This window comes from Colobus angolensis, unplaced genomic scaffold (genome assembly GCF_000951035.1).
Source record: "Colobus angolensis palliatus isolate OR3802 unplaced genomic scaffold, Cang.pa_1.0 Scaffold418, whole genome shotgun sequence".
NCBI classification, from domain to species: domain Eukaryota; kingdom Metazoa; phylum Chordata; class Mammalia; order Primates; family Cercopithecidae; genus Colobus; species Colobus angolensis.
Window position 1 is genome coordinate 1,413,267 of NW_012117577.1, and position 17,221 is coordinate 1,430,487.

Here is a 17,221-nt window from a genome sequence, read left to right on the forward strand (position 1 = left end):
GCCTGGCTAATTTTGTATTTTTACTAGCGACAGGTTTCTCCATGTTGGTCAGGCTGGTCTTGAACTCCCAACCTCAGGTGATCTGCCCGCCTTGGGCCTCCCAAAGTGCTTGGGTTCCAGGCGTGAGCCACTGCACCCGACTGGTCCTTTTTTTTCTAAATAAATTATAGAATCAGATTGTCAGTTGGGATTGTTTTGAATGTGTAGATCAATTTGGGGAGAATCAACATCTTAACAATGTTGAATCTTTTAATGTATGATATCTTACCAGTTTTCTAGGTCTTTGATTTTTCTCATCAAGGTTGTATAGTTTTCAGCATACAAATCCTGCATATATTTTGTTAGATTTATCTTAAGAATTTCATGTTTTTATGCTATTTATTGTGAATTGTACTCTTTTTAAAAAATTCACTTTCCAATTGTTCATTGTTAATATACAGAAATACAGTTGATTTTTGTATACTGACTTTGTTTCTTGCTACCCTACCCAACTTGCTTTACTAGTTCTATTAGCTTTTTGCTGATTCGTTGGTATTTCTTATATAGACAATAATGTCATTGGCAAGTGGAGATTGTTTTATTTCTTTCCAATCTGTATCATTTTATATCTTTTTCTGATTTTATATCACTGGCAAGGACAACCAATACAATACATATTGCAATGGGACTCTTCTTGGAAAAAAAATGAAAAAGGACTGCCAATACAATGTTGGAATGGTGAAATGGGTGTCTTGCCTTATTCCTGATTTTAAAGGGAGAGCCTTCAGTCTTTCACACATAAGTGTGATAATAACTATAGTTTTTTCATACGTGCCTTTTATCAGGTTGAGGAAATTCCCAATTATTCTTAGTTTTTCTTTTTTTCTGAGAGTTCTTATCAAGAAATGGATTTTTAAAAAATACTTTTTCTATATCAAAATAATCATTTTTTTTTGTCTGTTGAAATAGTAAATTATATTGGTGGATATTCTGACTAACTTTACTAACGTATATTTGACATAAAGTAAATTGTACATATTTAAAGTGTACTATTGGGGCCAGACACAGTGGCTCATACCTGTAATCCCAGCAGTTTGGGAGCCAAGGTGGGAGAACTGCCTGAGGCCAGGAGTTTGAGACTAACCAGGACAACACAGGGAGACTCTATCTCTATGAAAAAAAAAAATTTGCCAGAGGTGTGATGGTGCGCACCTGTAGTCCCAGCTACTCTAGAGGCTGAGGTAGGAGGATCACTTGAGCCTGGGAGTTTTGAGTGTACAGTGAGCTGTTAGTGTCATTGCACTCCTGTCACCCCGTCTCTCTGAAAAATAAAGTATACTATTGGATAAGTTTTGACATATCTATACACTGTGTGTGTGTGTGTATATACATACATTCATTCAATATAATGAATGTATCCATCACCCCCCAAAGTTTTGTGGGGGCCCCTTTGTAATCCCTTTCTCTGGAACCTCTCCCTTAAACTCCATCCCTGGGTGGTATACCCCTTACCTGTGTTTTTGTTGCAATAGATTAGTTTGCATTTGGGGGAATTCTATAGAAATGGAATCATACATAGTGTACTCTTTTTTATCTGACTTCTTTCACTTGGCATAATTTGTGGTTTATTCATGTTGTGTGTACACGAACCAGTCTCTTGAAGTTTCTATTACAGTGGTGATTATCAGACACTTTGACCACTTGTGATGAGCCTTATTTGGGAGCAAGGTCTTCAACTTTGTGTTTGTGTTTGTTTTATTTGGTTTTCTGCTTCTGCATTAGTTCACTTAGGGTGATGGCTTTCAGCTGCTTCCATGTTGCTTGCTGCAAAGGACATGATTTTGTTCTTTTTTTTATGGCTGTGTAGTATTCCATGGTGTACATGGACCACATTTTCTTTATCCAATCCACCATTTATGGGCACCTAGGTTGATTCCATGTCTTTGCTATTGTGAATAGCACTATGATGAACATAGAAGTGGATTAAATTTCTTTTTCTTGACAGTCTCATAATTTATGCTTGTACATGTATTTTTCTCTTATGCCTTGAGGTTTTCAAAAGTCCTCTCCTCTTTCTCATGGCAGTACTTTTACTAAAGTACATTTCCTGGGAATCCTTAGTGTTCCCCTTATTTTGAATAGGCTGAATATTTTCACATGTTTGGTGATTTTTCTCTTTTAATCCTTTAATAGGTTTGAAAGTCTCTCTTGATATGGGTAGCTCAGACAGGCTCCATCATAGAATCTATAAATCATCCTATGATTTTTTTTTTTGCTCATTCCTAGGTAAAAAAGAAAAAGCAAATCTAAGTTTATTAAATTTTCTTCAGTGGTTTAGAAGGCAGTAAATAGTTTTTGCAGTGGTTGAGATGGAGCTATAGGCAGAGACATGGTGGAAGCCATTTCTCTTTGTTGAGGAATGATTTCCTTCTTGTGTGTCAGCTTTGAAAGCCATAAACTGCCCCCTCCTCCTACCTACCCCTTGGCTAGTGAAGATCTCTAAAGGATTCTCCTGCTCCCTATTCTAGTCGTCTGCTACTTCACTGGCCTTCTTTGGAGTGTACAGCATTAGTACAGGGTTCTGCAGTTTCTGCCTCTCCTGATGCCAGCTGTGGAGGTCCAGATAGGACTAGAATATGTGTCCATCTTGATTTCTGTCCTCATCTCTAATCTAGGAGGTAGGTTCTGGACACCACATGCAGGTAGGGAAGCCCATCAATGTAATAAAGTATTGTCAGCATGTTGCTGTGTGCTGCTAGTTAGCAAGAATGTCTGGAGTGGTGTTTCCTCTTACAGGCTAGATTGACTACCAGTTAATGTTTTAGCAGTCAGGTACTCACTTTCTTTGTATTATTAGGATGAATATTTATCCTGAGATAATGAAGAATAATGCTGAAAGTACTGCACGTGGCCCGGCATGATAGCTTATGCCTGTAATTCCAGCACTTTGAGAGGCTGAGGTGGGTGGATCATTTGAGGTCAGGAGTTTGAGAGCAGCCTGGCCAACATGGTGAAACCCCGCCTCTACTAAAAATACAGAAATTAGCCATGCACGATGGCAGGTGTGGCAGGCCACTGTAGTCCCAGCCACTCAGGAGGCTGAGGCAGGAGAATTACTTGAATCCGGGAGGTGGAGGTTGCAGTGAGCTGAGTTTGTGCCACTGCACTCCAGCCTGGGTGACAGAGTGAAACTCCGTCTCACAAAAATAAGATGGTAATTAAAAATAATTAAGTACTGCACTCAGTCAAAAGACCTGTAGTTACGTTAGTGGCACTTAGCTTGTTCTTCAGTTTTCTCAAGCATAAAGTAAAACTTATATTAATTATAAATTCCTGAACAGTGCTGTTTTGTATATCACATGAGATATGTTGTAAATATCATCAATAGTTGTGAATTTGTCTTCTAGAGTCTATTCTCATTCTTTTGTATTTTGACAGAATTACTTCTTCATCTTAGGTCAGGACACTTTCTAGATTTAATACTTGTCTGCACTTAAGGCAAAACGTTCATTTTAGCATTAGAGTTTACTGTAGATTACTTTTTAAAGTAACTGAAATCAACCACATATTTCCTATGTCAGTGTCTCCATTAACAGTACCTGATCTTTCTATTAAGTTAATACAGAGGAATTTTAATTATCAAGTCTGTAAAAAATATATTCACAGGGAGATCAACTTATAGTCCTTTATTTGAATATAAATACTCTCTCGCTTTCCTTTTGGTTAAGGTAGGAAGATAATAAATCACAGTGGCTTGGGTTTGAATACTGGTTTATTTGCCAGCCGTATGACCTTGCAAATGATTTAAACAATACCGCTGAGTCCTCGCATGTAAGTTGGAGAAAACAGTACATCCCAACAAAGTTGTTGGAGGATTATGCCTGAACGTGTGAAAAACTACTAGTATTGTGCTTAACATGTAGTAATTGCTTAATAAATGGTAGCCATATTCTCAGTGCACACTTAAGATCACACCCTAATTGGACCAGTAATCACATTTTGTCTATTTAGTTGGAAAAGTAATAAACTGCGTCTTTATGCCATTCTGTGTGTGTGGGTGTGTGTTTTGGTAGAGAACGGGGTTTTGCCTTGCCCAGGCTGGTCTCGAACTCCTGAGCTCAAGTGATCTGCCCCTCAGCCTCCCAAAGTGCTGGGATTACAGGCGTAGGCTGCCACACCCAGCTAATAATATGCTATTTCAAGTGCATGTAGACCAGAGTGTCGAACCATGGAATGACTGTGCTTTTTTTTCTTTCCTCTTTTGTCTTTAAATCACAGGGCACCTCGATTTAAAGATTTCCAGCAACAGGACAGTCAGGAGCTTCTTCATTATCTTCTGGATGCAGTGAGGACAGAAGAAACAAAGGTCAGGTTTCTTTATGTATATCATATATTCTCTTCAAGAAGAGGATACAAAACTAAGGAAGTATTGAGGGGCCAAGGCGGGGTGTATCATCTGAGGTCAGGAGTTTGAGACTAGCCTAGCCAACATGGTGAAACCTCCTCTCTACTAAAACATAAAAATTAGCCAGGTATGGTGGTGCATGCATGTAATTCCAGCTACTTGGCAGGCTGAGACATGAGAATTGCTTGAACCCAGGAGGCAGAGGTTGCAGTGAGCCGAGGTCATGCTACTGCATTACTCCAGCCTGGGTGACAGAGTGAGACTGTGTCTCCAAAAACAAACAAATAAACAAAAAACAAGTAATTTCTACTGCAATTTAAAAGTACAGTTGAGAAATAATTTAATTTTTTAGAATAAATATTCTAGATATTTTTTCTTTCTTCTGTAAGATATTTACCTTTATCCTTTTACAGCCCTATTGTCCTTTTTAGTTAAGGCCCTTTGGCTGTAAATAAAATAATTTAAACTAGCTTAAGTAAAAAGGAATTATGGCCGGGCATGGTGGCTCATGCCTGTAATCCCAACACTTTGGAAGGCTGAGGCAGGTGGATCACCTGAGGTCAAGAGTTCAAGACCAGCCTGGGAAACATGGTGAAACCCTGTCTCTACTAAAAATACAAAAATTAGCCAGGTGTGGTAGCGTGCACCTGTAATCCCAACTACTTGGGAGGCTGAGGCAAGACAAATGCTTGAACCCCAGAGGTGGAGGTTGCAGTGAGCCAAGATCGTGCCAGTCTACTCCAGCCTGGGTGACAGAGTGAAACGCCGTTAAAAAAAAAAAAGAAGAAGAAGGAATCTTAAGATGCAGGGAGATATTCCTGGGGGATATAGGAACAGGAAAGCTGTCAGGAATCCAGAAAGCATTCTTCTTCTTATCCTAGTTTCTCTGGCTCTGTAGATAATTTTCTTCATTTTTCTCCATGCAGACCAAGCAGTATTTGTATGTCATAGTTCCATGTATGTAAAATATACTGGCTATTCATGATTCTTGATTTTTAAATTCCCAGTAGAGACAAACTTCATTATTCCATGTTGGATTAGATTCCACTCATGGATCAGTTGTTTGTGGCTAGGAGAGAGGAGTCCCAGCCTCTTGGATGGGAGAGCATTTCTCAGAAAAGGAATAGCCCATGGACTGGATAGATTCCCCAAACAGTGTTGATTGTAGGCCTATCCCCTAAATGATTGGCTCTTTATTGACTTTAATGTTAAATTAGTTAAATTCAACTTCTCGGGAGGGGTTTCCTATGCACATAGGATTCAGTTTATCAGAGAAAATGCAAGATATTAAGGATGTCAGATACATGGTACGCACTCTCCGTTTTCCTCCCTCTTACTCATAAAAGACATTGTTAATCATTCCTAACAGTCCAGAATTATTTTCTGAGCACACCACTGTGGGCAGCCCTTGTCAGTCATAATTGGAATAATAGGTGAAAACCTGTTTTCCATCCAAGGCAAATATGCTTCTTAATCTATATGGTAATATGTAATAAAAGCAGCCAAGTGTTCAGTGAAGTACATACATGCATGCTTATGATAAGTAGTGCTAGGCATGATGGACCTTCCTTTTTTAAAAAAAAAAATCTGCCAGGTATGGTGGCTCATGCTTGTAATTCCAGCACTCTGGGAGGCCAAGGTGGGTGGATCACTTGAGCTCAGGAATTTCAGACCAGCCTGGTCAACATGGTGAAACCATGTGTCTACTAAAAACACAAAAATTAGCCAGGCGTGGTGGTGCACACCTGTAATCCCAGCTTCTCGGGTGACTGAGGCATGAGAACCACTTGAACCCGAGAGGCGGAGGTTGCAGTGAGCTGTGATTGCACCACTGCACTCCAGCCTGGGCAACAGAGCAAGGGCCTACCTCAAAAAACAACAACAAAAATCCTGTGTTTTAATTGTAGTGTGGCAGTGTCTCTTTACTCCTAGTGACTGTTTCATGTGTCCGTGTGAAGAGATCACCAAACAGGCTTTGTGTGAGCAACATGGCTGTTTATTTCACCTGGGTGCAGGCGGGCTGAGTCCGAAAAAGGAGTCAGCAAAGGTGATGGGATTATCATGAGTTCTTATAGGTTTTGGGATAGGCGGTGGAGTTAAGAGCAATGTTTTGGGGTCAGGGAGTGGATCTCACAAAGTACATTCTCAAGGGTGGAGAGAATTACAACGAAACTTCTTAAGGGTGGGGGAGATTATAAAGAACATTAATCAGTTAGGATGGGGTAGAAACAAATCACAATGGTGGAATGTCATCAATTAAGCTATTTTCACGTCTGTGGATCTTCAGTTGCTTCAGGACATCTGGATGTATACGTGCAGGTTACTGGGGATATAATGGCTTAACTTGGACTCAGAGGCCTGACAGTGACCAGTTTCCAGTGAAGAGAAAATTAGAGTTCTAACATTTTCTTTAAAGTTTCCTTTAGAAATAAGGATTGAGTTAATTACTCTCTCCTGCTACAAAACATCACGTATCACAATCCTATTTTTAATTGTCCGTTTTAATTATCTGTTTATTGACTTTCTTATTAAGCTAATTGAATTCAGCTTTTAGAGGTGTCATTCCCTTTCTGCCACTTCTCTACTTTTATGTAATTGATCATAAACGCTACCACTTTCTATTTAGATTTATGTCCCTGTCTGTCAGCTTTCTTAGATTGTGATCTGTTTGAGGAATGGTACTATGTATTGTCTCTGTCCTGTGTACCTTGCACATAGTCGGTGTTCTGTGAATTTTTGTTTGTGGTTTTTTTTTTTTTCTTTTTTTGACACAGGGTCTCACTCTGTCACCCAGCCTGGAGTGCAGTGGCATGATCTCACCTCACTGCAACCTCTGCCTCCCAGGTTCAAGTGATTCTCCTGGCTCAGCCTCCCAAGCAGCTGGGATTACAAGTGTGTGCCACCATTCCCAGCTAATTTTTGTACTTTTAGTAGAAATGGGGTTTCACCATGTTGACTAGGCTTGCTTATTTATTTATTTAGACAGTGTCTTACTCTGCTGCTTAGGCTGAAGTGTGGTGTTGTGATCTCGGCTCACTGCAACCTCCAACCTCCTGGGGTCAAGTGATTCTCCTGCCTCAGTCTCAGCCTCCCGAATAGCTGGGATTACAGACACGTATCACCAAGCCTGGCTAATTTTTTTTTTTTTGTATTTTTAGTAGAGACAGGATTTTACCACTTTGACCAGGCTGGTGTCAAACTCCTGACCTCAAGTAATCTGCCTGCCTTGACCTCCCAAAGTGCTGAGATCACAGGCATAAGCTGCCACTCCAGGCTCCCTGTGAACATTTTTTGAATGAGTTGTATGTGCTTAACCTTAAACACCACTTCTTTTGAGAATCTGAATTGGGAAGAAATCAAAATAATTATTCTTATATGTTGTACTAGCTAGTTTCTTTGTGATTTGCAATTATTTTGAATATGTTGTATTTGAATAAACTAATAAACTGACAGGATAATACTGTGTCATTTTACCTACATTGTGTCTAAAAAAGAAAAAAAAGAGATTTATAATTAGTTAACCATTGAGGATATTAGCATAATCCCCTAGTTAGTATTTGATCACATTGTCTTAGAGCTAGGAACTGATACTTAGAGTTGAGCTTCAAACTCAAGTCTTTCTGACTCAAAAACTAATGATCTTTCTAATTCTATAAAATACTGCTGATTGAAGTTTAGTTTTAATGCTTGGACATCTGTAGTCAGTAGAAATAATGATTTTAAGCCTACTATTTAAAATGTAACCACAATTATTTTACTATTTGGAAAAGTATTAAATCGGATTCAATAATTATGATATATTGCTGTTCTTGTTAAGGGGTAGATGCATGTTGGCAGGGTGGGAACAGGTTGCTGTTTATATTATAAACAATAAATGGGCCTACAGATGATATGAGTTACTTTAAGATTAATTCAGATTTATCAATTGCTAGAATTATTTTTTTCCTGGGGTTTGCAGGAATACGTTTACTATGTGGTGGTCATATATCATTAAATGGAATTAAAAATTATGTAAGTGGGCTGGGCATGGTGGCTTATTCCTGTAATCCCAGCAGTTTGGAAGGCTGAGGTGGGTGGATCACCGGAGGTCAGGAGTTTGAGACCAGCTTGGCCAACATGGTGAAACCCCGTATCTACTAAAAATACAAAAATTAGCTAAGCGTGGTGGCGCGTGCCTGTAATCCTAGCTACTCAGGAGACTGAGGCAGGAGAATCGCTTGAACTCAGGTGGAGGTTGCAGTGAGCCGAGATCGTGGCACTGCACTCTAGCCTGGGTGAGGGAGTGAGACACGTTCCCAAAAAAAAACAGTGAGTGAAGTTAAAAGTCATGTGAATGGATTAAAATTATGTCTTGGGGTTTTTTTTTTTTTTTCTGTTGATGTTATAAAAAAAAGTAAAATATATTCCTGTCATTTTTTTCCTATTTTACCTCTATAATTTGATGGCAGTCTTTGTTATAATAAAATTATTGTTTGGTCATAATGGTGGAGTGGGATGCACAGTATCTTAGGCAGCACAGCAGGACACGTTGGTTTTGAAAACTCTTATCTTTCTTGCACTATTTGAGAGCTTTAGATGGTGCAGTAAAATTAAAATGTCAAGTCTGTGGATCTATTCAATTTCATAAGCGAGGACAGTCCTGACAGTCAGCTACAGTGAGTCTTGGGGCAGGAGCTGCATTGTCTGGCCTGGGAACTCCACAGCTGTTAATCGTGCTGTTGTTGTAGTGTGCCACTGCCATGTGTTTTCTTGATTGAAGAAAGGCTACAATGTTATGTCTGCCACCAGAATCTTTTAGTAATGATGAAAAACTACTGACCTCCTTTCATATGGTTTCATTAAAGTCTTTTCTGAACTACAAAGTTGAGGAATAGACTCTTGCTGAATATAGTATTTAAGGGATCATTGGTGCAGAAATTGTAAATTTTTCGTGTACAAAATCAAATTTCCTAGAAATAGTTCTTTTATAAGGCAGTCTTTTTAATTTATAAATTTATGCTTCTTTGTTTTTTCCTTATAATTTGCAGTCAATAAATTAATATTACCTTTTTATTAAAGATTTATTACTATAATACATTGTTGGTTAGAATTATTTTAAAGGCAGACTATCTCAGCTAACTTAAACTGTACATTATTCTCATTCTTGTTTTTGAAGTATAAGGTGGAGATTTGAAATAGTTGAACCTTGATACTGCTAATTGATTACGTACTACAGTTATTAACAGCTCCCTGACCAAAGTATCTTTCTTTTAACCTAAATTGTTCAAAGCACAACTCCTAACAATGAGCTATTGTATATGGACCTAAACTCATTTATTTTCCTCAACTTGATGAATTACCTATTAACTTTTAAGCAGTTTAGAGTAGAGAATATAAATTCATGGTTAGGACAGAAATTAAAAAGCAAAAGTCTAATATTTAAAAGTTAATAATGTAAACAGTTTCATTTTACTCTTTTTAGAGTATAATCACAGCTTTTTAGCTTTTTTCCTGCTGCTCGAATTGGTAACTTTTTAGCTTCTTTTGAGTGATACGACATTTTAGGATATATAGCGAAGTTTCATTAAATTATATCAAAAATCATGTCTGAATTAGTAAAATGTTTAAATTGTAGGATAAATTTACAGACTAAGTTGAGTTAGAAGTATTTCTCTTGAGTTGTTTGAAAGTATGATTATATGAAATATTTACAGGTGAACATTGGTATTTATTGGAATTTTTCATTTACGTTCATTAAATATTTCCCCTGCATGGAATTTACGCAATTCCAATTTGTTTACTTTAGTTCAATAAATTCTTTTTCAAGGTGTAAAAGTCAACTTTAGCTTAGACAATGTCTGAATTATATCAGCTTTCAAATTTATTGAGTCTGAATTGGAGATTATTTCAGTATTTAATAGCTTCTGGGAGACATTTTAATGTTTGATTTCTTTATAGTATGTTAGTGTATTTCATGACTTGTGTCACACGATATGAATTGCTTTATGTTTGCTTTTATCCCCTACTTTGTAAAATATTTAAATATTTTTGACCTTGTATTAATTTTCAAAATATGCTTGAGGAGGACAGTAAACAGTTATAGGAAATATAATGTGTTAATCACAGGCCAGTTAATAATAAGTGAAACTCGGTTTCACAATTATTGGAGGAGAATGTGTTAAAAAACATATATCATACACAGAAGAAACATAAATTATACACAGCAGAACAATTCTGAAGGGTCACGAGTGTCTTCTGCTCATGCAGGCAGCAGGGCATGGAGCAAGAATAAGAACGTGAGCACCTCCTTCTCCATATATTGTGTTCTTAGATTAAAAGCATGTTATAATGGCAGAAGGGAATCCTGGTGTTGACAATATGTCTGATTCATAAGTCTCATTGCTCCAATCTGGGTTCTTTACCTCTTGTGTCTGATGTACACATATCCTTCTGGAATTCCTCCTAACCGTGCTCCCGGGAGTTCCCTTTGCCTCTCTCGTGTTTTGGCCTTGCCGTTGCTTACATCCCATGTTCTTGTCTTTCTTCCTTTATGCTCTTTTTTTCTTTATTCAAAAGGTGGCATATACCATGTATATAACTTTTTGTACTTTGTCTTTTTTCACTTAATATATCATACTGATTTATCCCAATTAAAAGATTGGAAGGGCCAGGCACCACCTGTAATCCCAGCACTTTGGGAATTCGAGACCAGCCTGGGCAACATAGGAAGAGCCTGTCTCTATAAAAAACAAAAACACCCAGGTGTGACAGCTCATGCCTGTAATTCCAGCACTTTGGGAGGCTGAGGCAGGTGGCTTGCTCGAGCTCAGGAGCTTAAGACCAGCCTGGGCAACTTGGCAAAACCCCATCTCTACAAAAAATTTAAAACAAATTAGTCAAGTGTCGTGGTGTGTGCCTGTAGTCCCAGGTACTTGGGAGGCTAAGGCAGGAGAATCACTTGAACCCAGGGAGGTCAAAGCTGCAGTGGGTGGTGATCACACCACTGCACTCCAGCCTGGGCAACAAAACAAGACTCTCAAAAAAAAAAAAAAATTTTAAATTTTGAAAGATAATTAACAAACTTTTCCCTCATCCTACTGTCATAATCTGAATTAGGAAGACAAAATTCATCCACTAATTAGGGGCATAGTTAATGTAAAAAGGTCACTTACTAAGTTTTATTCTTGGAGTATGTAGTTTTATTCTGAAACTTTTCTGTGAGATTGTGTCTTTCCTAAAACATACACAAGAGATGTAGAAATATATAATATAAACCTTGACATTTACTGAGAGCTGCTGAAGACAAATCATTGACAACTAAGTTCAAGTAAAACCATAATTAAAATTTGGGAGATTCTTCTTGCTATGGACATTAATTGATAAGTTTGGACTTTATTTATATGTGTGTATAAATGAGATAGTCCACATAGCATAGAGATTATAGTAACCAGCTTGATAGCTTCTTAATATAGAAAGGTCTTCATAGACAATAAATTTCATATGGTCTGTTTTCTTTTTTGGTTCTAATTAAGAAGTGTCATTTTAGAGACAGGGAGAAGGAAGAAAGAGGGCAAATGAATTTACTCTAAGCCTTCTTTTATTAGGAGGATGAGGCCTGAGTTAACTATTACTAGACCAGAATCTATTAACTTTGTTTTACAGCGAATACAAGCTAGCATTCTAAAAGCATTTAACAACCCAACTACTAAAACTGCTGATGATGAAACTAGAAAAAAAGTCAAAGGTATGTTGACTCTTTGTTTATACTTTTTTCTGTAAGAAAATATTAAATTTTTATTTTAGTTGGAAAAAGAACTGAGCATTATGTGAACTAATACACCAAAGTAGCGGCTTTAAAAGGAGGGCACAGTTGCTGCAATGTCTGAAAAATACTTTAGTGGAACATAGAAAATGCTAGAATGTATTCATGTGAATTTATAAACATAAAGCTAATACCACGTATACAGATTGACACTGATACCTTTATGTGAGGTCTTCTAAGGGAAACTTGAAAGGTTGTTGAAAGTAGCAACCACACTTGAAAGTTCACATTTATTGTATCATTTGACATGTGTTTGGATCAATGGATTTATGGATTTTTTTTAGATGTAGCTAGACAAAATGCTTAAGTGCTCCAAAAACTCCTGCAAATAAACCGTTCATTGAAGAGAGTGCTAGTAAGTCAAGTGTGAGTGCACTTTGCCTACTCCTAGTGTTTGCTATTCATCCTTAAAAATATGAGCTCCAAATGATGATTATCTAATCAAAGTTGGTTATTTATCATTATCAACACTACCGTGTGGGTTTATATACCTTGCCCTAAGTGTATATTCTGCATTGAGATACTAATGTTAGCATGAAGTAATTTTTAGAAGATATTTAAAAATATTATTTGTATTTTTTTCTAACTTTTGTTTTTGTGGTTTTATAATGTATGTACTACGGGTCTATAATTTACAAACATACACACATTGTTACTGTGCACTTTATTGAACCCCTTAATGGGTTCAAGATTTTTTTTAAACTCAAAAAAAAAAAAGATTTTTTTAAACAGTAGCTGCTCAAGTATGCCTTGTTCTTTTGTGTTGAGATAGTGCCATCTCGTGGATATTTAGAATAACAACCCAGTTTTTCTTTCCCCTTTTCCAGTTTTGTAATCTCTATTTCCAATCGCTTGTAGTTTTTCTTGATGAAACATCTTTATTATTATAGTATTTTTAAATACAATTTTAATTAATGTTTGTTGATATATTCAGATATGTTTTCTGTCATTCAGTGCTCTAATACTTTAAATGATTTTAAATATTGTTTGTATGAAACTTGAAGATAGAGGCTCAAAAAATAAGTCTGAAAGAGGGGTGAATAGGTTTGTTAATGTACTTTTTCCTCCCATGGCTTATGATGGCAAGTTTCAAATTTTTATTAAAGTAGAGAGAATAGTATAATGCAGCCCTTTTATATCTGTCACCTAACTTAAACTGCGTCCATGGTTTATGTTTAATCTATTTTCTCCCAACCTCAGGTTATTTTTTTTTTTTTTTTTTTTGAGACGGAGTCTCGCCCTGTCCCCCAGGCTGGAGTCCAGTGGCGCCATCTCGGCTCACTGCAAGCTCCGCCTCCTGGGTTTACGCCATTCTCCTGCCTCAGCCTCCCCAGTAGCTGGGACTACAGGCGCCCGCCACCTCGCCCGGCTAATTTTTTTTGTATTTTTAGTAGAGACGGGGTTTCACCATGTTAGCCAGGATGGTCTCAATCTCCTGACTTCGTGATCCGCCCGCCTCGGCCTCCCAAAGCGCTGGGATTACAGGCTTGAGCCACCGCGCCCGGCTGAGTTCTTAATTGCCTATGTTAATTCCTTACACTTGAGTTTTACGACTCTGTTATTTTCGTAGCCATGATCCTGGCATCCGTAGTCCTGATAGCATAATCTCCTTTTCCATTCCTCTGTGTACTACTGGTTAGACATGAGGTTTTATAAGTTTTAATGGGAGTGGTTGAGGTGTGGTAGGAATAGTGGTTATTGTTTTATTTTACCTATTAAGTTTAAGAACAGTTCATTATTTCTTGGAGACTAAAATAGTTGATAGTCATAAATCTGCTACAAAATTGTAAAGGAGAAAGACATTGGAATATTGTATGTATAGTAAAATATATTATTAAATGTAGTACAGAATATCTTATTCAGATTACTTTTGAATAACCAGAAGATAGCCTATTATACTGCTAGATGGATGGCTGACATGTTTTTTGCATTAAAAAGTATGATTTTTACAGCATATGGAAAAGAAGGTGTGAAAATGAACTTCATAGATCGGATCTTTATTGGTGAATTAACTAGCACGGTCATGTGTGAAGAATGTGCAAATGTAGGTACTTTAGAATTCAATTCACATGGAATGGATTACAATTACATCATTTTTATTATATTTTCTTTCACATATAATTGTTGGCAGTCATTTTTAAAATTTGTGACAGATGATTACATAATTCTTGAAAGTCTTTTTATACACTATACTCCTAGAAAGTAATGTGGTAATTTATATATTTTTAAAAGTAAATGTGTTTTGTGTTATTTTTCCTCATGCCGCACCTATGAGGCAGTTTTAGCTTATCTTAATATACTGAAATTCATTAGCTCTCTGTTTGAAGTGAGAGAAAAACTTCTGTGAAGAGAGTAACTATGTTACATTGCAGTGCCCTAAAGTGTAATTCCAGACTAGGGGCAGTGGCTTATGCCTGTAATCCCAGTACTTTGGGAGGCCAAGGCCGGCAGATCACTTGAGGTCAGGAATTCAAGACCAGCCTGGCCAACATGGTGAAATCCTGTCTCTGCTTAAAAAAAATACAAAACAATTAGCCAGGCATGGTGGTGGGAGCCTGTAGTCCCAATGACTCGGGAGGTTGAGGCAGGAGAATCACTTGAACCCAGGAGGTGGGGTTGCAGTGAGCCGAGATTGCGCTACTGCACTACAGCCTGGGCAAAGAGCAAGACACAGCTTCAAAAAAAAAAAAAAAAAAGTAATTCCAATATAAATAATTTAATGTATTAACATAATTTAGGGTGGTTATATCACATTTGATTTCAAGTTTATATGGCATATTAAAGATTTTTGTGTAGATTTCACTCACTTTGAATTTAATAATTTTTATTTTGAATGCTATCTTTAACAACTTAAAGCATGTATGAATTTTTTGTAGATTTTCAATTGCTTGGTAAGGAATATTTCTGTAAGTGTATGACTTAGAGTATGATAGGTTTTAATTTCTGTTAGATTTTAATAGTAAAAGGAGCCTTTATTCATTTTCCTGTCCCAGATTATGGAGTATTTTTCTGTGTTCTGTAGCCTTAAAGAAGCAGGATTATAAATTATATCTCATTCTAGCCCGTCACATTGAAACACAGAATGTATGACCATGATTATTAAGTTTCTAGACTATTCAACACAGAAGTTGATTTCGCTCTCACAAGATAGAGAGTATCTTTTAAAACAGAATTATCTTAAAGAATCTATAAAACACAGCCAAGCTCTCTGCTTTTTTTCATGGCTTTTTCTTAACATTTCATAGTTTACTTATGTTACAGCCCTAAGCTCACCAAAAATGTCTAGTCTCTTTAATCTGTTTTATTAAACAGTTTATTTTGAAGTTATTTTAAATATTACAGGCCATATTGACAGTAATATAAAGTTCAATTGGATCACGTTCAGTGATGTTTGAGAATATCTTGTTTCGATTAACAATGTGCCACAATACCCAATTAAATCGCTATTTTTTTCAAGAACATGTTTTGATGTAAAATTTTAGGTTGCCCAGGAAGTTACAAAACTATGTGTTTATGTTAGAATTCTAACTGAAGTTTTCAATGTGTTTTCCTTTTAAGATCTCCACGGTGAAAGATCCGTTCATTGATATTTCACTTCCTATAATAGAAGAAAGGGTAAGGAGAAGAAAACTAATGATGAAGCTTTTGTGAAGAACATTTAATCATTTATTTAAACATTTGTTGAGTATATTACCAGATATCTGAGAGTCATTATTTTTTATATATAATTGAGTTTGTATTTGTAATTGAGTCTGATTTGGGGGTTTGTGTAAGTATGCATAAAGTATGACATGGTTTTTATTCTCAAGGAATTTAAACTCTTCAACACTTTTTATTTTGAGAATTTAATTTTTTGTATTTCAAATCAGTTAAAAATTTTAAGATGAGGACATCCAGAATTTATTTGCTAAAGAGGTTTTGTGTTCTGTACGTGGCATTTACACAGGTTTCAAAACCTTTACTTTTGGGAAGAATGAATAAATATAGAAGTTTACGGGAGACAGATCATGATCGATACAATGGCAATGTTACTGTAGAAAATATTCATCAACCTAGAGCTGCCAAGAAGCATTCTTCATCTAAAGATAAGGTAAGACCATGAGCATTTGTTAGACGTCTGTTTTTTAACAGTTTATTAACAAAAGTTTCAAGCACATCTAAAAGTAGAAAACATAGTGTAATGAACTCTCATGTACCCATTTTTTTGGCTTCATAATTACCAACTTGGCTACTTGTACACTATATATATCCCACATCCTCCCTTTCCTCCCATCCCGGACTATTTTTGGATAATCCCAGATTATTTTTGAAAGAAATCCCAAATATATCATATACTTCAATGTGTATCTCTAAAAGAGAGTTTTGTTTTGTTTCGTTTTAAGACAGAGTTTTGTTCTTGTTTCCTAGACTGGAGTGCAATGGCACAATCTCAGCTCACTGCAACTTCCACCTCCTAGGTTCAAGCAATTCTCCTGCCTCAGCCTCCTGAGTAGCTGGGATTGCAGGCATGTGCCACCACGCCTGGCTAATTTTGTATTTTTAGTAGAGACAGGGTTTCACCATGTTGGTCAGGCTAGTCTCGAACTCCTGACCTCAGGTGATCCGCCTGCCTCGGCCTCCCAAAGCGCTGGTATTACAGGAGTGAGCCACTGCGCCCAGCACTAACAGAGAGATACTCTTTTAAAAAACAAAACCACAGTACCATTATCATATCAAAAATATTAATTCATTATAAATAAATAAGGATTCAGTCATTATTTAAATTTCTGCAGTTGTCTCATAAGTACTTAGTTTTTTCTTTCGCTTTCTAAAGTTTGGATTTTAGGATTTAAAAGAGGTCTATAGATTGCAGTGTCTTTTTTTTTTTTTTTTTGAGATGGAGTCTCGCTCTGTTGCCCAGGTGTTGCGATCTTGGCTCACTGCAACCTCTGCCTCCTGGGTTCAAGCAATTCTTCTGCCTCAGCCTCCTGAGTAGCTGGGAGTACAGGTGCATGTCACCACATCCAGCTAATTTCTCTATTTTTAGTAGAGACTGG

General features: G+C 36.9%; 1 protein-coding gene across 1 annotated transcript in view; it reads left to right on the forward strand.

Moving 5' to 3' along the window:
• USP45 (ubiquitin specific peptidase 45) overlaps window positions 1-17,221 on the forward strand; it is a 78,397-nt gene that overhangs the window by 37,262 nt on the left and 23,914 nt on the right. Inside the window, exons 10-14 of the mRNA XM_011956453.1 lie at window positions 4,258-4,345; window positions 12,026-12,107; window positions 14,138-14,229; window positions 15,744-15,800; window positions 16,132-16,275. Coding sequence (XP_011811843.1) covers window positions 4,258-4,345; window positions 12,026-12,107; window positions 14,138-14,229; window positions 15,744-15,800; window positions 16,132-16,275 — 463 coding nt within the window. The remainder of the gene's footprint in view (window positions 1-4,257; window positions 4,346-12,025; window positions 12,108-14,137; window positions 14,230-15,743; window positions 15,801-16,131; window positions 16,276-17,221) is intronic.